The sequence below is a fragment of the Hippocampus bargibanti genome, linkage group LG13 (assembly GCF_051943395.1).
Source record: "Hippocampus bargibanti isolate YZ-2025 linkage group LG13, ASM5194339v1, whole genome shotgun sequence".
Classification (NCBI taxonomy): domain Eukaryota; kingdom Metazoa; phylum Chordata; class Actinopteri; order Syngnathiformes; family Syngnathidae; genus Hippocampus; species Hippocampus bargibanti.
In genome coordinates, this window is record NC_142746.1 from 19,051,000 (window position 1) to 19,064,443 (window position 13,444).

The 13,444-nt window shown below is 37.1% G+C and overlaps 1 protein-coding gene across 1 annotated transcript; it reads right to left on the bottom strand.

Moving 5' to 3' along the window:
* Positions 1 to 935: 935 nt before the first annotated feature.
* On the bottom strand, positions 936 to 12,865 carry valopa (vertebrate ancient long opsin a). The gene is made up of 5 exons (XM_089011412.1): positions 12,111 to 12,865; positions 6,490 to 6,700; positions 4,519 to 4,636; positions 3,060 to 3,293; positions 936 to 1,495 (listed from the first exon to the last, which is right to left on the bottom strand). Exons 1-5 carry the CDS (start codon positions 12,472 to 12,474, stop codon positions 1,271 to 1,273), a joined length of 1,152 nt encoding a protein of 383 aa, XP_088867538.1. The 5' UTR covers positions 12,475 to 12,865; the 3' UTR covers positions 936 to 1,270.
* Between the last annotated feature and the right edge of the window lie 579 nt (positions 12,866 to 13,444).

Here is a 13,444-nt window from a genome sequence, read left to right on the forward strand (position 1 = left end):
ATGTATAATAAATGTGCTCTGGTATTATAATTAAAGAAATAAACTGTACTGTATAATAAAGTTGTTTTATTTACCTTTGTGATAGTCGTTGATGGCTTGATGGAATGGAGTGGCCGGTTTCATCAGCATTAAACACATGATGAGGAACATAACCTTCTTTCACCGTCTTGAGGAATGATCCCTTGTAGGTGCTTTCTCTGCGATAATTTTATCTAGTTCCTCATCAATTTTGTTCTGTTTAGCTGGGTTGATAGCTTTTGGTATCAAGTGTACAGATGGCTTGTGCGGGTTATTTCTGGAGCCTGATTGATGGGATATTTTAACCTTGCAGTCTACACTCTGCCTTTGAACTATCAAAGTTGAAGCTCTCTCACTGTCGTCTGCCTGTCTCTTTAATGTTTAAACCACCTCCCCTCACTGATGCGTTCTTGACCAATCACGTGGCTTTAACCCAAGACTAGGGGCGGGGAATAGAGGACAAAAACAGTCGGCTGCCATTTTGTTGTTAGAAGAACGGGCTTGTTTGCGAACGACACATCACTCATTGAGGCAGCTCCGTGTACAAAAAAGTTCGGATGCCAAGGTAAAGTTTGTATGCCAAGGTAATATTTTTATAAATTTAATGTTCGTAAACCAAAAGTTCGTAAGCCAAGGGGTTCGTCAACCGAGGTATCACTGCATAAGGCAAGTTCATCGTTACAAGGTGTCTAATGGCTAAAAGTTTGAGCTTTCCTATCTGGGATTATGCAAATCCAATTTTGAGCGAACAATGAAAAGGTTTCTTCAGCCATCAACTGTACTTCTTTGAAGGTATCGGACGTTTTGGTTATAATCTGAGAAGCTTCATCAGCGAACTAAAATTTGCTGGTAAATTTAAAATTTTTTTAACTCAAATTTGCTGGTAAATTTTAGCACATTTTAGTTCGCTGACGAAGCTTCTCGGATTAAAAGTAAAACATCCGACACCTCGAAAGAAGTACAGATGACGGCTGAAGAAACCTTTTCATCGATGGACCACTCCTGTACGACTGAGAGCTTACACAGACAAATTTTGAGCGAACCATTTCAATGCGCATCAGCAGAATGCTTCATTTGCTTGACAGTGTTACATTTTTTGGAAATGTTCCTTTAATGCGACCGAATTCAAAGTTCAAAAGGTTCATATCTTGAGCTCAACCATTCCTTCCAAGAATCAAAACTAATACTGCTATGGTCCAAGGTTCCGCTATGGCAAGAGTTTATGAGGAAATACATGCAGGAGTAGTCGCTGTTACATCGGACATACTTTGTTCTCTGGGATAGGGAGCTGAGCAAAGGAGCCACGGTCAGTCGGAGAATCTTCAGACCTGGGCGATAGCGGTATACGAGTTGCAATGGCAGCCATTTCTCCTGTTTGACTATCCGCAGTTGTTCCTGGTCGCTCTGACGTCTGGTTGATGTTGCTTTCTGGCATGGCCACCATGCCGGTGAAGAGCTGGATGATACACTTCCGGAACTAAAAAAAACAAAGTTATCTGTGAGCATCCCAAGTTTGAAGCAAATATCTTCGACGCATCGAGGAAAAGGTTGCTTCATCCGTTATCTGTACTTCTGTGACGTTGTCGGATTCATCCGAAGAGCTTCGTCAGCGAACTAAATTTGTGCTGGTAACTATCGATAGCCGCTATATTTATATATATATAAGGAGAATATATATATATATATATATTATATATATCGATAGTCCTAGTATATATCGATATTTAAAGTCTATCTACCGCTTATTACGATACTGTTTCTATGAACGCATATATAAATATTATATGCGCGCAGGGTTGGATATATCGATATATATATATATCGATATTTATCGGACTCCCGAGAATATCGATATAGAGAGACTGGTGGCTGTGTGCCATACCTATACTCCGATCGCTATAAATACCTTAATTTATATTATATTTAATAACTTTTTAATTAAATTAACTATAAATTTACTGGACATTGGCGGTGACGACCTCGATCCGAAGGTCCAAATACCTTAATTTTAATTATATTTAATAAAGTTTTACATCTGTTAGATTTTATCCAAAAACAGCTGCTATTTGCTGAATTGCTTTAACTCATTTTCTGCCATTCCTGAATTTTTTCGCGAATTGAAAATATGACGTAGGGCGCCATTCCCAAATTTGTTCTGGTTTTGGTTTTTCTTTAGTATAATAAAGTCTTTTTATTTACCTTTGTGATAGTAGTTGTCAATGGATGGTAGCAATGTTCGACTTAGCGTAATGGTAATGGGACAGCGAAGTCACACAAACGCACACCTTGTTCGTGTCTTCGGCTTAACACTAGCCTGCGGCGGGGTCTTTTTCGGTCCCATAATAGCAAAAGTACTCCACTCGATAACAAACCACGTCTGCACTCAAAGTAGGTGTGGAAAACTAGTCCGCCAAAAGCTAGTTCATATGCCAAGATTATATTCTCGCAAATTTAATGTTCGTAAAATGAAAAGTTCGTCAACTAAAGCGTTTGTACCCCTCTAGTGGACTTGTTAGTAAATCAGACCACACTTTTGGTTTCAGTCTGGATTGATTCAGGCATAGTACTACTGAAGGCCTAGCAATGAAATCCAAGGCCCGCCACTGTTTATAGCGTGTAGACGCCTCAGCTCAGCAATAACTTATATTGATCTCGATGTCAATGTGCTTGTTTTACACAAGCTCTACTCTTGTCAATACTGTACCAATCAATGATGTCGAGACAAATACCACCCCAATCTCACTAACAGCTCCAGGCAGTGCAAATCTTACCAAGAGAAATATATGACTTGAATATTCTTAGCAGTAGCGATATCCAACTTTACAAGCATTACATAGGTGGGGTTATGTATTTTTCAACAGGGCCTCATATGGACAATTGTACCTACTGAATTGCACATTTTATTTATTCATATGCCGTGCATTATTTAGAACCAGGCAAACTCCTCCAACAATATCGACATCTTGGGATTCACAGCAATCTTCAACTGCGCTATACACATCATGATATGTCTCGGCTTCAGTTCAAAGAGGAAATATTACCTGTCTGTTCATGAACACGTAGATGATTGGGTTATACACCGCAGCGGTCTTTGAGAAGAATGCGGGTATAGAAGCCAATCTTGGATCAATTTCAATGTTTGGATGAATTGTAACCAGTATAGCAAATACAGCATATGGTGTCCATGCCACCATGAATGCTATAATCATGACGATCACCATCCGGGTCACTTGACGCTCAGGCTTTCTGGCATTGGCCAGACGGCCATGGGACACCTAGAAGGAAACAAAATAGTTCTTGATTTTATTGATTATTTTCCATTTGACTGATATGGTTTTACAAGTCACTTTAAAGAGTTAATTCCTAAATTATATCGGTCTGAAGTTATATGAGCTTGAAATGAGGGTGGGTGTCCAAAATAAAATGCAATACATACATATTGGTTTATGAAGCGCTTTAAGAACAGCTGAAACTATAACATGGACAACTATCATATACAGGAAATAAAGCAGTCACAAAGATAGTAGAAAGCACCAGGGAGTAAAACTATGATTAAGTCTGAATCATGTTGAGTCACTTTAAAGTGATATGTCACTGTACAGGTCACTTTAAAGTGACTTGTAAAACTCAACATGATCTTAGTTTTACTCCCTGGTGCTTTCTACTATCTTTGTGACGACTTTATTTCCTCAATATGATAGTTGTCCATGTTATAGTTTCAGCTGTTGTTAAAGTGCTTTACAATTAAAGCACTTTATAAAACAATATGTATGTATTACATTGTATTTTGGACACCTGCCCTCATTTCAAGCTCATATAACTTCAGACCCATATAATTTAGTAATCAACTCTTTTTTTTTCTGATGAAAAAGGAGAGTAAGTCTGTGTAAAATCTCAATCGTACAGGAGTGGTCCATCGATGAAAAGGTTTCTTCAGCCGTCATCGGTATTTCTATGAAGGTGTCGGACGTTTCGCTACCTACCAGCACAATTTTAGTTTGTTGACGAAGCTTTTCGAATGAGGACCAAAAGGTGTTTCTTACGCTGCATTGCATGTTTATGTAATCCTAAAAGTTAATTTTCTGTGGGTCCTGGATTTTTGAGTGACAATGACAAAAACCCTGGCACAGGGGTGAACACATTTTTTGCAAGTTTAGCAGTGAACGAGTTAAAAATCATGCAATTCTGAGTCAACACGGCCCGCAAACTAAACATGTAATCTCACAAAATTTGGCAGTGACATTTTAACATCTGAATGATTCTAGGAGAACCAGAAAGTAAGAACCACTTCCAATTGATATCCAAACCCTAAGTGTGATTTTATCTTTTTTTTTTAAAGAGAAAATAAAACGTTTCACTCCATACTGATTTTGGTATCACACAAAGTAGTGAAGAAAAAGACTCAGGAAGGCCTCTTTTATAAATAACTTCAGAAATATGTTCTCAACTAAGTGAAAACAAGGCCATTCGCTCCCCAGGTGGATAAGAAGTAACACTGACCTTCCGAAGTTTGCGCAGAAGCCTTCCATAGCAGAAGATGATGAGTCCAAGGGGCAGAATGAAGCAAGTGGAAAAGAAGGTAATGATGTAGCTATGGTCAGTGATGTTGGATGAATACCTGGTGGAAATACATCCATTCAAAATGCACACGGTTGTTACATATTGTCTACATTTTGAGGATATTAATTGGACGTGTCCACATTGATTATACTTTGTGAAGGAAAACAATTTTTTTCAATATCTATATACAGTAAAGTCTCGTTATATCGATATTCAAGGGAGTCCGAAAAAATATCGATATAACCGGGACTATCGATATATCCGACCCTGTTTGCATGTAATTTTCTCCGTGCGTGCATAGAAATAGTATCGATATAACCGGGACTATCGATATATCCGATATCGATATAACGAGACTTTACTGTATATTTTTTTACATCAAAGTCATCAGATAAATTAACTCATTCACTGCCATTCCCGAATTTATTCGGGAATTGAAAATATGACGTAGAGCGCCATTCCTGAATGGTTTTGTTTTTTCATGCTTGGGTGACGATTAAGCACTGGGCATGGCCTCTGGCAATGTTTTTTTTTCCACAAATGGGCAGCATTTCCTTTTTTCCATATTAGCGCTTTGTTCCAGCTTCAGCTGTTGTTAAAACGCTATATAAACCAATATGTATGTATTACATTGTATTGTGGACAGTTGCCCTCATTTCAAGCTCATATAACTCCAGACCCAGATAATTTAGGAATTAACTATTTTTCTGATGAAAGCAGAGAGTCTTAAGGTTTCTCACGCTGGATTGAATGTGGATGTAGTCCTAAAATTCAATATTCTGTAGGCCTTGGAATTTGAGTGAAAAATGACAAAAACCCTGGCACTGGAGTGGACAGATTTTTGCACATTGTTTGGCAACATTTGCCTTTTATACAGCCGCCCTCGTTTCAAGATCAGATAACTCCAGACCCATATAATTTAGGAATTAACTCTTTTTTTCTGATGAAAGAGAGTTGAAGGTTTCTAACGCTGGATTGAATGTTTATGTAGTCCTAAAATTTAAAATACTGCAGGTCTTGGAATTTGAGTGAAAAATGACAAACACCCTGGCACTGGAGTGGTCACATTTTTGCACATGTCTGGCACTGAATGGGTTAATGGAAGCAAGATCTATGCAAGAACATCAAGAACTCAGTTTCAGGTTTTTACTCTCTGAAACCTAATTGAAGAGAATTGAATTAGAATTGACCCTTTTTTTAACTTTATGACTATGATAGAGAATAAGAAGTAATTATATTTCAAAGTTTCATGCTATTATATGCTTAGTCAACATGTGTGACTCGAATACACAATTGAAGCACAGACAACCTGGGGTCAATCTGAGGTCAACAGACACAGCAAGTTAAACTGTCATCTTCATCTAGGAGATCTGGCCTTGGACAGAATTTAGGACTTGGGAAACTCCTTTATCACGAAGCAATTTACGACTTGAAACTCCTTCACAGGAAGAGCTCATTAGCCAGGTAACAAATTTATCAGTTCATGGAAAAGGCAATGTTTTATTGCTTACAGCTGTTCGTGCTTAGAACTCAAGAGGTGTGGTATTCTAATCAAGAAAACTATGTTTTACTAATGTATCACTTTAATTTGCATATACTCTCAATAAACAGCTTGGCAGAGGGCTGCAGAATTCAGGCGTGTGTCATGAAGGGCTGCGTCTCCTGCCGGCAGTAAAGACAATCTTTCTGGGTTCGAGTCTTTGTCCACAGTGTCCGATCGAACATCTCTGACAGACTTAAAAAGACATTTTGGAATGTTTATTTCTGGTGACTGGTTGAATGTGCCCAATATCTACTGTATGAATGATCTATCCATCCATTTCCTATCATGAATGGCTTCAATAGCGCGTCAAAGATGAGCTGGATGTACGTATGTATGAGACACGCAAAGGAGACAAGGATGGTTCTCACCAGTCAGGCTCACAGGTTGTTCCAATCTTGCTGACGGTGTATCTGTTCCATCCAAGCACTGGAGGGAAGGTCCAAACAAAGGAAAAGATCCAGACGAAGAGCAGACCAGTGACGGCATGCTTGGCTTGAAGTCGAATGTTGCCCAAAGGACGACAGATCACGAAGAATCGTTCGAAGGACAGAATGGCCAAAGACCACAGGGCAACAATTCCTGAGACAAAAAAAGCCGATCAGTCATAGTGGCAACATCACAAAGCAATATAATAATAATAATAATAATAATAATAATAATTAATATTATTATTATTATTATTAATAGCTGGTTCCCTTGCTTGTCTTCTCATTTCAAATTGAACTGATGGCTAGTGCGGGTTATTTGTAGAGCCTGATTGATGGGAATTTTAACCTTGCAGTCGACACTCTGCCTTCGTCCTATCAAAGTTGAAACGAGTCCAAAATTCACTGTTTTATATCCATTTTGTCACTCGCTGTCTGTCGTCTGCCGTCTCTTTAATGTTTAAACCACCTCCCCTCACTGCTGCGTTCTTGACCAATCACGTGGCTTTAACCGAACACTGTGTGCGAGGAATAGAGGTCGGCTGCCATTTTGTTGTTAGGAGAACGGGCTCGTTCGCGAACGACATATCACTCATTGTGGCAGCTCCGTGTGTATCCCGAAAAATAGTTTGTATGCCAAGGTAAAAATTTCATAAATTTAACGTTCGTAAACCGAAAAGTTCGTAAGACAAGGGGTTCGTAAACCGAGGTATCACTGTATTTATAATAATCGCCGCTCAATGCCTCTCATTTGTAATCCAACACAATAATCGAATTACATACTGATTTTCCGGTGTTTTAAAACGTTAAGTGCGTGTGATTTCACCACTTGACAATACAGTAAAGTCTCGTTATATCGATATCGGATATATCGATAGTCCCGGTTATATCGATACTATTTCTATGCACGCACGGAGAAAATTACATGCAAAAAGGGTCGGATATATCGATAGTCCCGGTTATATCGATATTTTTTCGGACTCCCTTGAATATCGATATAACGAGACTTTACTGTATATTTAAAATTACTTTTTTTTTTTATTATTAAAAATGTTATGATGAATTAAATTACACCTACAAGCATATGGAGCTAGGATTGTCTGGTTATAACTTCCCCTACCGTATAGTTAATTATTATTTATTGACAACGGATGTTAGCTGCGGAAAGCCAAAAGAGATGTGAGTAAAGTTCCTGATGCTAGAAATATAGTTAAATGATCCAGGCTGCCTCATGATGGACTAAAAAAAAAAAAAAAAAAGCTCTCTTTAATTATGGTAATAACTCACTCTCACCAAGCGGGTAATTACCTTTCTCTGTACAATCACAGAATCGCAGTGTCTGTGAGCTTAGTGGGGAGGACAAAAGAGAATGGTGGAAACCAGGATGTTCCATTATGTTTCATACATTAAAACATGAAACGATACACGGATTGACTAATGAAACTGACATTTTTTTTTTTTTTTTTAGTAGCCCATAATAACAAGCGAAAATGGTGTAGCGATACAACACACACACATCATGAACATCTGCATATTTTGTTACCACATCTCTTAATCTATTCCCTCCCGAAATCCTGAGCAACATAACCTGCATCCATCTTATTTTTTCGTCAACAAATACCAAAGCAGGTGCGCGCAATGACACACCTGTCGAACCCTAAAACAAAACTAGACCAAACTGGATTTTCCATCCTGTCCATTGCTTTTTGATTACATATCACATGAGTAATCTCAGAGTTTATTTATTATGGAAGAGAAGTTCTTTTGGTCAACTTTCAAACAAGTTGGGCCTGTTCTACTCTGATCCAAAAATTACATTTGAAAATTTGAAAATACACCATTCATTCAGGGTGTGCCTTATAATCCGGTGCGCCTTTACACCGGAAAATACGGTACATATCATTGTCTTTCATTTTATTGAGATGGTGTTTGATTTGAACTGCATTACAAATGTACTCCGCAGTACACTTTAAAGGACAACCGACGTCTCTGGACAAGTTGTGTCCATAATTTGTAAAATGGCTTCAAATTATTTCTACTGATCATATTTTACAAAGATTCCACCGCATATAGCTATATTTTACGTTTTAAGACTTGCGCTGAATATTCCGGAAGTCTTGTTTTCGAGTTGGTGACGAGTCCGTACGTGACGTCACTAAAGGAACGCCCCTGACCGAAAAAAGGACACATTGTAGCAGTCCTTCCATCACATCAATGCATTTTGCTGTCTGAAAACGTCGTATTGCACCAAAAAGAGGCAGAAGAGGGCGACAAAGCTCCATGTAAGGAATTTATCAGCCTGTGGAATTCATCACATGGAGCTTGGTCTTCATTTTCTGCCTCTTTTTTGGTGATACATTTCCCCCCAATGTTGCCTCAAAATGGCACGGAATAAATTATTTAATCGATTGCAAACATTTATGCTTTCCTCTTCAGAACTATTTGAATCACATTCATAACTGGATGAGTAACAAGAAAGCATCTTCTCCGAATCTGAAGCCATTGTTTTGATTCTAGAGCAAGGCAAGACGTCCTGGCGTGACGTCACGAACAATGGGGCGGGACCTTCTGAAAGTCGGCATCTCCGGGGTCTTTTTGAAGTCGTTTTGGGACACTTTAACTCATTTTTATTGATGTATTGCATTTGACTAAAAATATCAGCCTGCATGTTTTGGGTATTTTACATGCTATAAAACGTTTTTCTGATGTCAGTTAGGAAACACAAAAATGGTGTCGATTGTCCTTTAAGTGTTAACATTCTTGATGTCACATATTGCCTGATTATATATTTTCTGCTGATTTTTGGTTCTCCAATGGCATCCATCCGCGTATGACTAAGCTGTGGACATTTAGCACGTTTGGTAGAGACATTGCTTGGAGTGACTAGATATGCTTTCACATCATGTTTAATAATAATTTAATAATAATAATAATAATAATAATAATAATAATAATAATAATAATAAGACATCATTTCATTGATAAGCGTTTTTCAAAACTCTCAAGGTCACTTTACATTTGCAGGTTCAATCACATTTTTACACCTGTTTTTGCATGAATAAATCTTAAATAAGATAAATCAATAATAAGAATAAGAAAGCCTTTAATAGGCCCATAATGGGACTATTTTTGTCGTGATTTGTTTCAATATACGTACACTTTACTAAAAATGTGTGGTTATAAATCCTCATGAAACACTTTATTTAATATCAGTACATCATTATTATCAATACTTGAACCGTTCTTGTGACAGAAGTAAACAAAGCACGGTATAATGGAGAATTTTAGCAAATTATACAGGACAATTACTTTGGTATAAATACTGTATGTATATTTTGCAATAGTTTGTCTTACGTAACATTTTATATTGACAGAAATACTATTTCTAAGTGTTGCAATGGATGTCTTTTGACTTATTCATTTGTAACCTGTTGGCTATTCAGAATGCGATAGTAAGATTTTTGACACGATGATCAATTCCATGCCCGAATCAACGCTTATGTTAGTTATTCTGACCTCGACAGACACTCCGCATAGATCTTAATGACAGGTGAACCTTATTTTTTGTCACCGCTGGTAACTGACTTATGATAAACCGTGCATAGTGATGGACGACTAGAATGTAATGAGTGCAGGCATTTTTGTTTTTTGGCCACGCAGACTTTGTTCCCAATCCAGTTGATTGGTTTATCAAATAAGAGGAGGGACGTTTATTTCAAGCTGCATGGGTTTACTTTACCAACAAAACTGTAATAATAGTGCAGAAGTAGACTGTGTGTACAGTTTTATAGAGAGAGAGAGAGAGCGTGGCCAGTGATAGTGATAGGCTGAGCTGATTGCCGTGGAAAAATGGGTGATTGGCATTTTGTAGATCAATACATCTCATTGACGATGACAAAAACAGATCGCCCAAAGCTAGTACTTTGCAGGCTTTGAGCCAACTAAAACCGAGCCTGTACGGAATAAACAATCTCCACCCACTTTCCTTCACAATACACATGACAGACTAAAACTGTAAATTCCAACGCTGAGACCTGTATCTTGAACATGACGCACAAACAGAGATTGATCTTGTCACTCAGAAATCTTAAATCTTAAAAGTCTTCAAGGCTGTCTCAAGTCTTATATAATTTTATTTTGGACAGCTCAACATAACACACACACAGTTATCTAGTGGGGAGTCAAACCTCTTTCTTAATCTAATCAATCTAATCTGGAAATTGCGATCGTTATAAAGTGAGTCAGTAAATAAAGGTAACTGATGACATTAATGGCCAATTTATGTAACCTGTATATACTGTATGTAGAATAAACCGATTCTTGGATTACACCCATTCGGGCACTTACCGCACTTCACTTCAACACAACTTGATCACAGAGTTTAAAATGAGTTGCTTTCCACTACAAACTAAAATGTGTATGCAACAAATAAGCACTCAGTGATCTTTTTGCACAATATATGAACAAATCAATTGTGTGAGACAACCTTGCAACTGCTAAAAAAATGACTCAATAAATAATACTTATATTAATAAATATATTATTATTAATATATTTATAAAACTGAGATACTACTACTACAACAACTACGACTACTAGTACTACTACTACTAACAATAATAATAATATAATAATAATAGTAAGAGTAGTAATCACAATAATAACAATAATAATATTAATAATAATAATAATAATGTAATGATGATGATTATGACAATTATGATAATAATGATACATTGATAATGAGAATATTAAAAATAAATATAAAATAAATAGTAATAATAATAACACCAAGATAAAAATAAAAATAACAAAATTATAATCATCGTAATCATAACAATAATAATAATAATAATAATAATAACAATAATAATAATAATAACAATAATAATAATGGTGATTATGACGATAATAACAATAATAATAATAATAGTAAGAATACTAACAATATGAATAATAAAATAACTAATACTCATATAATATAATATGAATGATAAAATGACTAATACTCATAATAATAACACTAAGATAATAATAATAGTAAGAATAATGGTAATGAGTATGACAATGATGATAATAATAATGATTATAATTATAATAAATTTATTATAATAATAACAATAATAATAATAATAATAATAAATACTAATAATAACACTACGATAATAATCATGGTACAAATTTCCCCATTGTGGGACGAATAAAGGTTTTCTCATTCTGATTTTGATTATGACAATAATAATAATAATAATAGTAATAATAATGGTGATGATTATGACAATGATGATAATAATGATGATAATTATAATACATGTATAATAATAACAATAATAATAAAAAAATAATCCTAATAAGAATAACACTGAGATAATAAATATTGTGATGATGACAATAAGAATAATAATAGCTCCTGAATTTTGTTTTTCTACTTCTTTCTTTCCTTTCCTCTTCCTTTCATAACTTTGCTGCTGTGAAATGTAAATTTCTCCACTGCGAGACGAATAAAGGTACATCCAATCCAATAATAATAATAAATAAATAATAATTCTGAGACATATACTTACCGAAAAAAGTGACAGCAAATCCCTCTACCACACAAGCCCATCGTCCCAGGAAGAAATAACCTCTGGCATTTGTCAGGAAACTTATGAGTCCTCCTGTGAGGGAGACTAAAAAGTCAGCGATGGCCAAGTTGACTATGATGTAGTTGAGTGGCTGTCTGAGTTGTTTGAATTTGTATGTGGCGAACATAACCAGGAAGTTTTCACTCAGGGAAAGACAAGTGACCACAAACATGAGCAACGCCAAAATCGTGAAGTTCCATGGCGCAATGTTGTGGATTGGTCCAACGAACGGGTCGTCGATCGGACTCTGCTCAGCCGCCGCAGTGTAGGACACCGCGTTCACGGACACACTTGGAGCCTCCATCGTCCATGACCACACAGAAGACTACTTTCTTGATGTCCGCAACGCAGACAAAATCCGGATTCGGATCATATTGGCGAATTCACGTCGTACGTCTTGGCTTCTGGTAACTCGCTTCTTTAGAAAGTTGACGCTTTGGCATCCGAGCCATCCGAAATGCATGACAGAGCAAGGGAGACTAAAACTACAAGAAACGTGTCAACGGTTAAGGAAGAGGAGAAAGAAAAAAAACAAACCAAAAACGTGAGTCGCCTCCTTTCCTTTTGCTTACAGGCAGCATTCAGCCGCAATAAGCTCCTAGTGGCGTGTTGGTGTGTCTTTTATAGGCTGCGACTGATGGTGATGATGATACTCTTTTGCCCCCTTCACCCCCACCATGTAAGCGCGTAAGAGGACCCATCCTATTCCAAGTGCGACCGAAACTCCCACTCTTCGTTAACACAACCAAGGGGAAAGATGCCTTCAAGGACAACCTACGCCTAAAGGACAAGTTGTGTCCATAATTTGTAAAAACACTTCAAATGACTTGTACTGAGCGTATTTTACAAAGATTCCACCGCATATAGCTATATTTTACGTTTTAAGACTCGCGCTGAATATTCAGGAAGTCTTGTTTTGGAGTTGGTGACGATGCCTACCGTGACGTCACGTATGGAACACCCCTGACCGAGAAAGCGACACACAATGCATTTTGGGTACATTGTTTGGTCTGAAAACTTCGTGTTGATCCGTGTTGATGACGAAATTAGAAGGAAAATACATCAATAACGCAATGGTGAATCGTTGTGTGTTGCACCAAGACTACTATTTGATATTCGTTGACACAAATTCCCAGCAGACAAATCAGCCCATTTCCAATGGAGCTTTGGCGCCATCTTCTGCATTTTCTGGGACGCTACATTGGAGTCCAGACGCCTCAAAATGACACGGAAGGACTTCTTTAATTGATTGAAAACATTTATGTTTTCCTCTT

Coding starts and splice junctions, on each gene's coding strand:
- valopa (XM_089011412.1), bottom strand. CDS start 12,474: ATGGAGGCTCCAAGTGTGTCCGTGAACGCGGTGTCCTACACTGCGGCG. Junction 6,701..12,110: donor ATTTGCTGTCACTTTTTTCG/GTAAGTATATGT, acceptor TTTTTGTCTCAG/GAATTGTTGCCCTGTGGTCT. Junction 4,637..6,489: donor ACAACCTGTGAGCCTGACTG/GTGAGAACCATC, acceptor TATTTCCACCAG/GTATTCATCCAACATCACTG.